The following is a 14330-nucleotide window of genomic DNA, read 5'->3' as shown; positions in this document are numbered from 1 at the left end:
TGGTTCCCAGAGGTGTCCCAAGGCAGTGCTATAGGAGATATGTCTATTTTTTTTTCAAAAGTGGGGAAAAGAAGCACTTAGGAAAGGAAATCTAAAAGAACCACCTGTACCTCCATGCAAATCCTTAGTCTCATCAGTTTTAGAAAATAGCACTTACAGAAGTTAGGATCTAGAAATTTTTTATTCCCATAAATCTTAGCCTTGCTAAGTGCCCCTTAGATATCTTAGAGAGTACCCCAGAAGTTAGCGTACCCCAGTTTGAAAACAACCACACTATCTGATAAGTTTAGATGGTAAAGGTCAGCTAGATGGATAAAGGGTGCCTACCCCCACCTTAACTCTATTGTGCAATTCTATCTTTGGCACTTCTTTTCTGCATGGCCCCTTTTTATAAAGCTTACATGTATGAAAAGATCTTTCCTTATACTGGATGGATCTCACCCATCCTCCCTTGGCTATTTTTCTCCACTCTGACAAGCCTTCAGAAAACTAAGGTGTGTGGGCTTTTTCATTTGGGGTTTCTGTCCTTTGACCTCCAAAATTTCTAAATTGTTATCACAGCTTAGTAATACTGACTGTAGATTTGTTTTTCTTTTTTCCTTTCCAGTTTTGTATTCAGAGATTTATCAACTTTGTGCTCAAACTCGGTAAGTTTTTTGGCTTTGCCTGCTGTGAGTTTTAAGGAAATGGTACACCGTCACTTTCCGTGAGGGTTCAACAAAGACACCTTTTAATGTTCTGTTGCAAGCAGAGTTTTATTTCCAATACTAGCTTCAGGGCCAATCCTATAATGTGCTGAAGTAAATCTAATTGGCACCCTTCAACGAATCTCGTTCCTCCATCTTAGCACTTTACTCGCCTCCCCACTCTGCACACCATCTTTTGATCCTTCTCAGCACTCGCTCTCCACACTGGCCTCTGCTCATTAAAATTCTACCACACTGTGGCTGATTTCAGCCTGAGTGCTCAGAGGAAGGCAGTCTGAATATAGATCTTACTAAACTGTGAATGACTGACAGCTCTACCAAGAGTATTTACAATGTAAAGAGAGTTTATTAACATAAGTATGCTCAAATGGATGGAGGTTTGGATAATATGACAAAGTAAAATTTGAGAGAAATAATAGTGAATTTGCCTAGAGAAACCTTCTCAGAGTCTCCTAAATATTATCCCATCACAAATGACAAATGCCACCATTCACTCCACTTCTAAGGAGATTGGCCGTTCCTGAGAACCTGGGTCAAGTCCAGAAAAAGTTTTAGGTTTATTCTTGGCAGACCTCCCACCTCCCTTTCAGAGCCTTTCTGCCTTATCCTGGCAACTCCTCCCGAGCCCCAAGCACCTATTATGTGGTATGGCCCAAATTCTTGCAGGGTTCTCTGCTAGCTCTCTTAATCCTTCCAAGACAATGTTCCCCATCTGCTTTTCACTCTCATGATTTCTGTCATATTTATGTGCCACAAGTATCATTAATTACCTATTATTATTCCTTTGTCCTAAGCAATACTTTTCACAAAATTGTGGGTTTGATATGATAGTTATGTATGTTCCTAAGGTGCATTTAAATAAATATTGAACTATTAAAATTACAACTAAAAGTTTGCCTGTGTATATAAAAGATCATTCTGTATACCAGCAGTGAGACAGCAACATTTTTGCCAAATATAGTTCTAAGATATTAGCTGAAAGAATTTACTCTTTTGCCAAAATATCTGCATTTTAAAAGTGGACTTGGGGAGCCAGGGTGGCTCAGTTGTTTAAGGATCCAACTCGATTTCAGCTTAGGTCATGATCTCAGTGTCAAGACATCGAGTCTTGTGTTGGGCTCCATGTTGGGCCTGGAGTCTGCTTAAGATTCTCTCTCTCTGCCCCCCCCATAGATAGATCATAGATACATAGATAAAGTGGATTCTTCAAGATAATTTTTATGATTTAAAAGAACATATCTTTAAAGAAATCATTTCAGACTTCTTTGGCAGGTTGGAGCGTTCATGGTTTAGGCAAGGAGAGACTTATCTTACTAAACTTATAGTCCTATTGTGAGGGTAGCTCTCTATTCTGCCACTTGTAATAAGTCTGGAAGGACCATTTTGCATGCATCAGACTATACCGTGTATTTTTGGTCATGCTAGTATTTTCCTTCCAGATGCTCAATTGTTACTATTAGTTAGCTTAGCAAAATAAAGTTACTTCTCACACCTTGAATCCAAAAGCCATAGCCAGTTAAAACAAATACCTTTCTCTTTGTGCTGTATTGTTTCCTTAGATCTACCTTCAACATCTCTATCTTCAGCTCTGTTTTCTACTCTTTCATTTCACTGAATATATATTTTTTTCATTTCTAGTATTTTTTTTCCAGATTTTCCTGTTCTTTATTTATATGCCCTTCATTTAGCCTATGGCTTCTATTCCTCCTTTCATCTCTGTGAGGTCTTTTTCAGAATTTTGTATCATCTATTCTCAGGATGTGGGATTTGTCAGGTGCACGTTTGCTAGCCCTTGTGCAGCTTCTTTTTCTCGTGTGTTTTGTAATTTTTAACTTTGAACTTGTCTTCAGAAACTGTTGTTTTCTGGAGAATCCATTGTGCTCTAGGTTATAAGGTGTCCTAACAAGTGGTTTTACATTTGCCTCTGTTGGACACTAGAGTTTCACCAGTTCTAACCAGTTTTTAGGTTAATTTCTTAGTCCAATTTTTACACCAAGTGCCTAATGCAAATAAGGGCCCAGCATTCATAGATGGCACAGGCTTGCGATTTCTTTCATATGATCTTTTTCCATCCACAGTCTGGCAGAAGTCAAGCTTCTGTGCCTCTATCCCCAGGCCAGCAGGCCAGGTTTTCTCCTATTGTCTTTCATAGAAGGCTGACTACCAGTTTTACACAGAGCATTTAATTTCAGCCCCCTGCTCTGCACAGACCCAAGGCTTCATCTTGCATTCCTGCCCTGGCTTTATAACACGAGCCCTAAAACAGCATCATCTTAAGTTGTGCATTTCTCAGGGACTTCTTAGATGTGACTGAACTAAATTCTGTCATTGATGCAATATATCCCTGAATCAGATTACACTCATGGACCACTTGGCTTTAGCAACTCACCACAATGACCTCTTTATTCCTGGTAACTTTGGTCCCTCCTTCTTGCTTTTGAGGTTGACTTCTCAAGTCTTCCTTTGTTTTGTTTTACAGTTTGTCAATTTGTTAAAAATTTTCCATCTCTTCTATTTGTTTGAGGCAGGAAGAGAGATTTCCTATGTCTGCTCAGTCTGCCATAGTGATAAGAAATGTTCCCCTCTTTTACTTCCACCTTATCCTATTATAGAAGTCTCTAGAATATGATCTCTTCTTTAGGATGTTTGTGGCAAAGTGGACGGTCCCAGTCACATTTCCTTATTTATTTTTCCCATCTAGGTTTTGGAGTATCGCAGACCAAAGCCATCATGACTCTGGTCTCTGGGATTCCAATGGGCCCACCCCGGCCTCCACTGCAGAAAGCCTCCAGGGAGTTTATTGATGATGCAAAAGCTAAGCTGAAGAGCCTGGGTTTCCTTTCGTCCACTGATTTAAAGGATGGAAACTTGGAATCCTATATAGCTAGTGCCTCTCTGTCAAATCAGAGTGTGTAGCTTGAATGGTGCCTTCATTTCTTTTTAGATGAACTTGGACTAAACTCTTTTCTAGCAAATGAAATCTCACCCCAATCAACAAGTATTTAAACACCTTCTAAGATCCTAAAAATGTTTTATTTTGTGAAGGAGCAAAAACTCTTAAAGGAGTCATGAACCCTGAGTCATTCGATATTTCACAAAATTTTTGTGGAGAAATTTCTGCTTATATGGATGAAATGGAATCAAGAGGAAAATTATAATGATTCATTCCGTCTGCCTTTAGGAGCTCCCATTATCTTGCTTTCTGATTCTTAATCATATTTTAAATTTTTTTTTAAATTTTAAACCACTATAATGTACTTTCATTTTAATAAATATTCATTTGGAATCTAGGACAACTCTGAGCTACTTCATTTAGGCTGGTACACTTACTTTAATGCCAAATTACAACATGACTCAACTTTACACAACTATTAACACACACAGCTATAACTCACTTGGCTACTCAGTCTAATTCTAGAATATCTGCTTTCAGATTAACTGTGATGTCAGTTTCCCCCCAAAACACTGCATTAGGTGAAGACTTGCTTCAGTTCTTACCACTCAAGGGCCCATTAGAGTGGCTTTTCACAGAACAAAGAAAAGGCCCTCCCCAAAGATGAACTCAAGTTTCCACTTCTTGCTATACACAGAACTTTTCAAAGCTCAAAATCTCAAAGAACCGAAGAGCTCTCCTCTGGGCACCACACATTCCCCTTTCCCCACAGGAAGTGAAAGGCTTCCCCACAGGAAGAAGGTGGCTCCCCCACAGCGCCCTGAATGACTGCAAGTGAAGGCCAATGTCCGCTCTGTGGTGAACCCCATGGGCTGTTATTTCCTGGTCACGCTGCCAGCACATTTCTTCAGTGAAGGAAGATTTGGGGAGGACCCAACAATTTCACTCTTGTCTCCCTCCATACCTTATTTATTCTTTTCTTTTCTTTCTCAGTAGTATGGCTATTTAGTCTCCTTTCCAACAGACACTGGTGAGCGCTTCCTAGTAACAAAGTGTATTGCCTTGGTGATTGGAAACCTGACTATCCAGTCTATCCGTTACCTAGGATTTTGTCCTTGTTTCTTCTCTACTGAGTCTGCTCATTGGCTAAAGGAAAATATTTGAAATTCTTACCAGTTTTACTCTTTATATTTTATCTCTTAAAGGGAGAACTTTCTCAAAATGAGAATTTGAAATTATCTGTGGATTCAGTCACCGTTGCCAACTGATCAGCTAGTTAAGGGTTGTTACGTTTATGACTCCTCACTCCTCTTTTTGCTCAGGAATGACACGTGCTGTGTCTCATATTTATGTCTCCTTCAGGAGTAAGGCGTCAGAATAAGAAATTGAACTGCAGTGGTTTATGTGAGCTTATATTCTCTCATTGAAACTTTTCTTTATAAAGGAAGAAAAGGGAGGTTTTTGGTTCTGAGGAGGTCATATCCTTAAAGTATATTAAAGCCAAATTAATTTTTTCTATGAAGATTAATCTTGGCTATCCACTAGCCAAGATTTTTTTTTCTGTTTTTCTGTTTTTGTTTTTCTGAAGATGGTGCTTAGAGAACTCTGAAGATGACTAATAAGATCTTGTAAATGCAGAGAAACAAGATTTTTTTTCAGTGACCAGGGTTAAGTTTAGCTCTGTGTGTTCTAACATCCAACTCCTTGGAAATGAATGTGTTGTATATAGCAATAGTTACTAATGTTTTTTATCAAAAGTAAATTTTTGGAGTATTACGAATTTACTGTTACCTTTGAATTTAGGTTTTAATTTTATTTATTTATTTATTTTTAAAGATTTTATTTATTTGACAGAGAGACAGCCAGCAAGAGAGGGAACACAGGAGGGGAGTGGGAGAGGAAGAAGCAGGCTCCCAGCGGAGGAGCCCGATGCGGAACTCGATCCCGGAACGCCGGGATCACGCCCTGAGCCGAAGGCAGACGCTTAACGACTGTGCTACCCAGGCGCCCCGAATTTAGGTTTTAATTTTAAAACTAAAATAATGGTGTGAAATACTTCACTCAGCACAATACTAAAAGCGGATTTTTTAAAGAATTTTTTTTAAGATTTTATTTATTTATTTGACAGAGAGAGAGAGAGCACAAGCAGGAGGAGCAGCAGGCAGAGGGAGAAGCAGACTCCCCGCTGAGCAGGGAGCCTGATACGGGGCTTAGTCCCAGGACCCTGGGATCATGACCCAAGCCCAAGGCAGATGCTTAACCAACTGAGCCCCCCAGGTGCCCCAAAAGTGAATTTTTAACCTCTGTTTCTTTTTTTTTTAAAGATTTTATTTATTTATTTGACAGACAGCCAGCGAGGGAGGGAACACAAGCAGGGGGAGTGGGAGAGGAAGAATCAGGCTCTCAGCAGAGGAGCCTGATGTGGGGCTCAATCCCAGAATGCCAGGATCGGGCCCTGAGCAGACGCTTAACAACTGAGCCACCCAGGCGTCCCAACCTGTTTATTTCAAGATGGAGTTCTGAGATTAATTCATTGGGGATGGTGGAAGGACAAGGTGATTCCAGGGACTGGTTTTACTTAGGCTTTCTTGAGTTATTCACAGGTGTAGGAAAATCCCATGGTGTGTGGGGCACTGGTGAGGTAGGGAACAGGTAATGCATGTTCTTCCCCAGAAAGGCTGTTTGCTACAACTTGAGAGAAATATCCTCTTTATGATCACCTGAAGGGCACATAAAATCCCTTCTGTCAGGAATCTGAGCCTGAGGGAAGGCTGGGTTGGGCTGGGCTAAATAAGGGACATTCTAAAATAACTTCAGTCCAAGACCAGGCACCCACCTCGGCTCACTGGGGAGTTTCACATAAGGAAGAATGGAGTGGGACTTACATGCCTCTCAAAGCAAGAAGAGCAAAGAGTGGATCTAACCCATTTAACCACTGTCCTTATCACATGCTCACTCAACCCCATTTTCCTTCAGTTACATGGAGAAGGAATCTGGAATCAAAGTAATACAAACAGCAGAGCTAAGCCTTAGGTAGAAGTGGGGCACCACCTTGCACTTTGGGTTTCTGGGGCTGAAAAATGGCCACTTGGTGGACAAAATAACTAACCCAAATCATGTTTTCTCTGCCAACCCCTTTGGTGACTCTTAAGAGGTCATTTGATACATAGAACACTTCTTCAGCATTTAAGTTAGACAACCAAAAGAAAAACCTACAGAAATTTCCTAAATCTTAATCATGCAATTAGTAAACATAATCGAATGGATTCCACAAAATGTATGTAGAACCTGTATCCAGCAGGGCTTGTTACCTGTATCTGTACACCAGTTATAGGGAGCGTTCAAGTTCTATGCCACATGGACCACCTAGGAGCTTGGACATCATGTTCACCTCCAAAATATTTTTTACACGGTAGCTAGAATGACCTTCATCAATGCCAGGTTCCCAGACTTGAGCCAAATGTGGGATGAGGCCCTGTAGGCACAGAAAATTTTTTCAAATATCGACCTTTGGTGTGAGGGACAGGCTTCTCACCCATCAACAAGCACACATAACAAAGTCATCTTTGAGGTCCTGGGAGTGGGCTCCCACTGAAGGGCAAGCATGTCTGGGGCCGAGAGTGATCTATATATAGTCCAAGTCCAGTTTGCCCCATTGAAGGTCCCCTGCCTTGGGTAGGAGGAAGTGGCACAAGGACTGCACACCACATTCCCGGGAATCCTTGGACTGCAGTGCAAAAAAGTGATCCACCTCAGGACTTGAGGGAACGCGCACATCTAAACCACCTCTTACTCAGAGCTGCAGGTAATATTCCCAAGTCTGAGCGGTCTGCAGGTTGCACTATCTGGACTCCCCAAAACATTGACCCAATGAGTATCATCCCTGTCCGTTCCCTAAGGAAGTAACCTCAGTCAGCTCTGAGGTCCCAATTTGAGCAGCCCTCCTGAATCATTCCACTGAGTGTTCTCTACCTTTTGCTCTTTTACTTGTCTATGCAGAATTCCAGTATCTGTGGGTCTTCCATCAAGATCACTGGGTCTAGCCAGAAGGAAGTGCTGGAGGATGGCGGTGCAGAAGAGAGACTAACTCCCACAAAACAGTGAGGGAAGTGTCTCTGTGTCCTTTAGACTTCATCCGAGATTAGAATCCTGGGAAGGAGCCAGACAGGTAAAGAGAAGCAGAGGGTGCATTTCAGATGGTAGGAGCCAAAGATCTGACAATTCTAAGCCACAACAGAGTCTGTGGAGTGTGAAGATCTGAACAGAACTCAGTGGGCCAGAGTTCAGACACCTAGGAAAGAATAGGAAGGAAAGAGTTTAAAGGGACGGGAAGGAGTCAGGTCCTGGAAGGCCTTGTAAGTCATAGGAATTTTAAACTAAAAATGTTACTCTGTGCTTTAACTCTGAGTGTAAAATAACTATAAGTCGACCAGCAGATTGAAAAATGGGTTAAGGAAATGGTGCAGAAGAAAAGTTTACAATAAGGCTTCATTACATTGCAGCTTACGTACAACTATGTATGTTGTTACAAGTTATTGTTATTATATAAACTCATTTTGTGGGGAAAAATTGATATATTTTTCTATCTGGAATTTTTTGTTTTCTTGGGTTCAGGCAGTATGCATGATTTTTCTGGTTAAAATTAAAATTTTTTTAGTGGCTCTTTATTTATTTAGCAGTTGGGTGAATTAAACGTGAAGGAACGATAGATACACTCATATTCTGTATCAGATAATTCTAACATTTAATATATGAACAAGTACAATTTTGCTGGCTATGTTTTTTTTTCTGTTGATGCTTATGGTACTTTTTATCCTCACATCTTATGATTTTTAACTGTGTTTATGTACAGTGGACCCTTATATGTAATAATTATTTCAAGTCTGGTTGGAAAACGCATTCTACCAAAGAGGATATGATTTTAATTCATCCAGGTGATTTATCCCTGCTGACTAGTGACCACTTTAAATTAATTGACTTGAGATTTTTGGGAGCATCACAGTAAGTGAATCTTTCTTCCCCTTACCACAGCATCTAGTTTGTAACGGACAACCTTCCTTAATATGCTCCTCCTCCGGGTTTGTTTTTTGCTATTTTTGTTTTTTATTTGTTTTTTTATTTTGTTTTATTGTTGCTATTGCTGTTCCCTTTTCACTGCAGGTATAAGGCCTTCTGACTTATAGGTGCGTCTCAGCCTCTGCACTGTGGGCAGCTTTGTCTGCAGGCCTTGTCTCCTTTCTCCTAAGCCCCATGCAGCTCAAGTCCATCAAGGATCAGTAGACCCTGGCAGGGTAGGTGCTTACATCAGAGTTCTCTTGCCTCTTTGGATTCATTTTTCCCTTTCACTTTTGTTTACCTTTAACGCATATTTTTACTTTGTTGGCAGCAGCACAGCAATGCATTCTTTGACCTGCCCCCGGCCGCCCCCGGCGCTCCTCCTGAGGCTCATTAGCCCTCCACGGCACCGGCTACGGCATGTCCAGTGGGGCGGTCACGTGACCCGCCCTGGGGGAGGTATGTGACCTCCCTGGCCGCCCCAGGTGCTGCTCATTAGGCTCGTTAGGCCCCCCCCCCCCCAGCCAAATAGAACTACCCTATGACCCAGCAATTGCACTACTGGGTATTTACCCCAACGATACAGAGGTAGTGAAGAGAAGGGCCATAGGCACCCCGATCTTCATAGCAGCATTGTCCACAACAGCTAAATTCTGGAAGGAGCCGAGATGCCCTTCAACAGATGAATGGATAAAGAAGATGTGGTCCATATATACCATGGAATATTATTCAGCCATCAGAGAGAATGATTACCCAACATTTGCAGCAACATGGATGGGACTGGAGGAGATAATGCTAAGTGAAATAAGTCAAGGAGAGAAACACAACGATCCTATGGTTTTGCTCACTTATGGAACATAAGGCATAGCAGGGAGATCGGTAGGAGAAATAAGGGAAGAATGAAGCGGGGATAAACAGAAAGGGGAATGAACCATGAGAGACTATGGACTCTGGGAAGCAAACGGAGGGCTTCAGAGGAGAGGGGGTTGGGGGATTGGGATAGGCCAGTGATGGGTAGTAAGGAGGGCACGTATTGCATGGTGCACTGGGTGTTATACGCAAACAATGAATCATGGAACACTACATCAAAAACTAAGGATGTACTGTATGGTGACTAACATGACATAATAAAAATTTAAAGAAAAAAAAAAGTGTACCATCTGTGACTCCGGAAGCTATCAGGAGCTGGAGAAATCTGTATGTCCAACTGAGCAATCCCAGCGAAATCCCACATTCATGGGGCACTTGGAACAAAATCCTGAGACCGACACTCGCCCCAACCCATTCTCTCCACTTAGTCCCAGACAGCCCACAGAATGGTCTATCAGAATTTCCATTCTCCTAGGCACTGACACTAACCATAGTTTGGGTTTCAGAAGTCCACTCCCAGAGGCCTGAATCCAAAGACATAGGGATTGGGGAACCCTGAGCCATAGCTGATCCCTCAGCATGCCATACAGAATGAAACCGTGCCATTTGGGACTCCAGAAACTATTCAGTGCAGGAGAAATCTGCATGTCCCACTGAGTCAATCCCAGACAACTCCTGCATTCAGGGGACCCTTGGACAAAAATCCTGAGCTGACATTCATCACAACCCACCGACTCCAATCAGGCCCCGGGGATGATCAGCACAAAGCTGGTAGATTGGACCTCCCATGCTCCTAGGCCTAACCCACATGCTAGGTGGGGTTCTCAGAGGTCATTCCCAGTGGCCTACCTCCAAGACAGAGGGTTTGGGGAAACCTGAGCCATACCTGGGAATCAGCATGACACAAGAAGGAAACTGTGCCATTTGGGAGCTGTAGACAGAATCCAGAGCATGAGAAATCGGAATGCCCACCTGAGCAGATCCCAGCGAACCCCCACTTTCACCACACTACTTGCCGAAAACCCTGAGCTTGACGCTCACCCCCAAACCACGCCCTCGATTCAGGCATCCAGGTTCGTGTGTATCCAGCTGGCATATCAGATCTCCCATGGGCCTCGCCCCTAACCTTACCCCAAGTTGGGTTCTGAGGGTTCCATTCCCAGAGGCCTGGCCATAAAATCCAGAGACTGGGCATCCATTAGCAATACCAAAGGACTCAGGCTGACAGAGAAGGAAACCGTATCATTTGGGACTCCGGAACGGGTGCAGAGGAGGAGAAATCTGAATGTCTGCCTGTGTCAATCCCCACGATCCCTACATTCACTGGTCCCCAGGCCACAAACCCAATGCTTGACACTCACCCCAACCCATGCCATCAACACCCCCCCTCGGGTAATTAGCCACACAGCCAGCCTATCGGAACTCCCATTCTCCTAGGCCTAACCCCTAACCCTAGTTTTGGTTCTGAGAAGTCCATTCTGAGAAGGCTGGACAGGGAGATGTGGCTCCTGATAGGGACACGCAGCCGCCCTCTGGGGCAGGGCATCGTCCTCCCCTCATAGGGGATCTATGGAAGTGTTCCATCGGGCGACTGACAGGGCTGCCTCTCGAGAAGGCTACCCTGGCATCGGGGTGCAAAGGACAGAGGAGGAGAGCTAGATGGGAGGGAAGACAATACCCTGGAGGCCATGGTTGCTGGTTGCTGACCTGGGGTCATGCCATGAGCCCACATGGCACCTTTCTTTTAGAGAAGGCTACCCCTACACCTCCTAGAAAATATTTCTAATGAAGTACAAGTCCATCAGGACTACGGTGTGAACGGTGGTACGTGGCCAACATGCTAGGAGTCAGTCATTCTAACAAGCGCTGACCCCTCCCCCCATCTCACAAAACCTTCTTCTGTCCCCATGCAACTCATGGTCTACCCTCAGAAAAATCCCTAGGAAACAAACCTTTAATCTGAATGCTCCCTTCACCTTCTGCTTCAAATCTCGTCCAACCACAATCATATGAAACGAGAAATCCATCTCAAGAAGAAAATGGGACAGTCAAAAATAGGGGCAATTTCCCAACATGCTACCAAACAACCAACAGAGAAGAAATCATAACAACATTTGACAAGTACCTTGACACAAATGAAAAAGAGAACCTACAAAAACTTACCGGAGGCAGCAAAAGTGGCTCTAAGGTGGACATTCTCAGAAATTCAGGTCTTCCTCAATCCACAAGAAAGCTCTCCATAGACAACCTAATTTTAAATGGTAAAGAAGTAGGGGGAAAAAAGAAAAGCCCCCAATTAGTAGACATAAGGAAATAACAAAAAGGAATATGGAAATAAATCCAATGGAGACTAAAAGGACCAGAAAAAAAAATCAATGAAAATAAGAGCTTCCTTTTTTGGAAAGATAAACAAAAACATAGCTAGACTCACCAAGAAAGAGAGAGGGCTCAAATACAATCAGGAATGAAAGATAATGGATTCCTGTCTCCCATCCAAATCAAAAGAACACAGGCAGAAACCTCTTCCACCTTGGACACAGCAACTTCTTTCAAGACAAGTCTCTAAAGGCAAGGGAAACAAAACCAAAAATGAACTCCTGGGACTTCATCCAGATAAAAAGTTTCCACCCAGCAAAGGAAACGATCGACAATACTAAAAGGCAACCTACAGAATCAAAGAAGATATTTGCAAACGACATTACAGAGAAATGGCTGGTATCCACAATCTATAAAGAACTTCTCAAACTCAACACCCAAAAACAAATAATCCGGTCAAGAAATGGGCAGAAGACACGAACAGACACTTCTCCCAAGATGACATACAAATGGGCAACAGACATGTGAAAACATGCTCCACATCACTTGCCATCAGGGAAGTACAAATCAAAACCACATTGAGACACCACCTGACACCAGTCAGAATGGCTAAAAAGGAGGGCATGTATTGCATGGTGCACTGGGTGTTATACGCAAGTAATGAATCATGGAACTTTACATCAAAAACTTGGGATGTACTCTATGGTGACTAATATAACATAATAAAAAATTATTATAAAAAACAAACAAACAATATATCCCAGAGATTGCTTTATAATAAAGCAAAATATATTGAAAAAAAAAAGAATGGCTAAAATGAACAAGGCAGGGAACCACAAATATTGGTGAGGATGTGGAGAAAGGGGAACCCCCTTGCACTGTTGGTGAGAATGCAACTCTGGAAACTCTGGAAAACAATATGGAGGTTCCTCAAAACAAACACAGAGTGACACTACGACCCAGCAATTGCACTACTTGGTACTTACCCCATTGACCCAGAAGTAGTGAAAAGAAGGGGCACCTGTATCCCCATGTTCACAGCAGCAATGTCCACAACAGCCAAACTTGGAAGGAGCCAAGATGTCCTTCAAGTGGATAAAGAAGATGTGGTTCATACGTACAATGGAATATTACTCAGCCATCAGAAAGGATGAATACCCACCATTTGCATGGACATGGATGGACCAGGAGGGGATTATGCTAAGTGACAAGTGACATAAGTCAAGCAGAGAAAGACAATTATCATATGGTTTCACTCCTATGTGGAATGGAAGGAATAGCATGGAGGACATGAGGAGAAAGAAGGGAAAAAGGAAGGGGGGGAATCAGAGGGGCAGATGAACCATGAGAGACTCTGGGAAACAAATTGATGGTTGCAGAAAGGGAGGGGGTAGAGAGACGGGTTATCCTGGTGATGGGTATTAAGGAGGGCACATGTTGTGATGAGCACTGGGTGTTCTATGCGAACAATGAGTCATGGAACACTACATCAAAAACTAATGAAGTACTGTAGGGTGACTATCATCACATCATTGAAAAAAAAAGAGAAAGATAGAAGTCCATACAGGAAAACTGTCACTATTTGCAAATGAAATGATGCTATATATAGAAATCCCTCAAGATTCCACCAAAAAACTGTTGGAATAAACAAATTCAGTAAAGCTGCAGGATAGAAAGTCAACATACAGAGACCTGTTGCATGCATGCATGCATTTATTTAATTATTTATTTATTTATTTTAGATTTTATGGATTTATTTGACAGAGAGAGAGAAAGAGCAGGAGCAGGGGGAGTGGCAGGCAGAGGGAGAAGCAGACTACCCACTAAGCAGGGAGCCCGGTGCGGGGCTCGATCCCAGCACTCTAGGACCATGACCTGAGCCGAAGGCAGACACTTCACTGATGGAGCCACCCAGGTGCCCCAACTTGTTGCATTTCTAGATACAGATGACACACTTTCCTAAAGAGAAATTAAGAAAGCAATGCCATTTACAACCGCATAGAGAAAAAATCTAGGCATAAAAGAACTTAAGAATGAGAAAGATCTGGTACACTCAACACATGGCAGAAAAGAAAGGAAAAACGTGTGTGGGTGGGGGATGTATGGGTCAAAGATTTGGAAGGCAACACATAAATGGAAGCGTATGCCATGCTCATTAACTGGAAGAGTTAATTATGTGAACATGTCCATCGTACCGAAAGCAATCAATGGACAGATGTGATGAAATCCCTACCTGAATTCCGATGGCATTATTCAAAGACACAGAAGACAGCCTAAAGTTCCTATGGAATCACAAAAGACCCCAAATACCCAGAGCAATCTGGAGAAAGCAAGCTGCGGTCACCACACTCCCGAATTTCAAGCTAGATTACAAAGCCGTAATCATCAAAGCAGTATGGTACTGGCATAAACACACACAGGTCAGTGGAACAGAATAGTAAAGCTCAGAAACCAACCCACACCTAGATGATCCTAACTTATGAAACAGC

At 42.6% G+C, this 14330-nt stretch overlaps 1 protein-coding gene and 1 long non-coding RNA gene across 15 annotated transcripts in view; one reads left to right on the top strand and one right to left on the bottom strand.

Annotated features, from left to right (window-relative positions):
* NPL (N-acetylneuraminate pyruvate lyase) overlaps positions 1-7737 on the top strand; it is a 38377-nt gene extending 30640 nt beyond the window's left edge. For 13 of the 14 annotated variants that reach the window (XM_034666824.1, XM_034666821.1, XM_034666827.1 and 10 more), the window contains 2 exons: positions 608-647; positions 3409-4893. In XM_034666824.1, coding sequence (XP_034522715.1) covers positions 608-647; positions 3409-3623 — 255 coding nt within the window. In that variant the 3' untranslated portion in view covers positions 3624-4893. Of the gene's footprint in view, positions 1-607; positions 648-3408; positions 4894-7599 lie in introns of those variants that run through there. The other variant, XM_034666833.1, reaches the window with a different exon arrangement.
* A 20-nt stretch (positions 7738-7757) lies between these two features.
* LOC117803427 lies at positions 7758-11987 on the bottom strand. The gene is made up of 3 exons (XR_004627284.1): positions 11957-11987; positions 11689-11773; positions 7758-7891 (listed from the first exon to the last, which is right to left on the bottom strand). It is a non-coding gene; the product is annotated as an uncharacterized LOC117803427 (long non-coding RNA).
* Positions 11988-14330: the final 2343 nt, after the last annotated feature.

The sequence above is a fragment of the Ailuropoda melanoleuca genome, chromosome 8 (genome assembly GCF_002007445.2).
Source record: "Ailuropoda melanoleuca isolate Jingjing chromosome 8, ASM200744v2, whole genome shotgun sequence".
In the NCBI taxonomy this organism is placed as follows: Eukaryota; Metazoa; Chordata; class Mammalia; order Carnivora; family Ursidae; genus Ailuropoda; species Ailuropoda melanoleuca.
The sequence above is the reverse complement of the archived record's forward strand: the minus strand, read 5'-3'. Positions and strand labels throughout refer to the sequence as shown.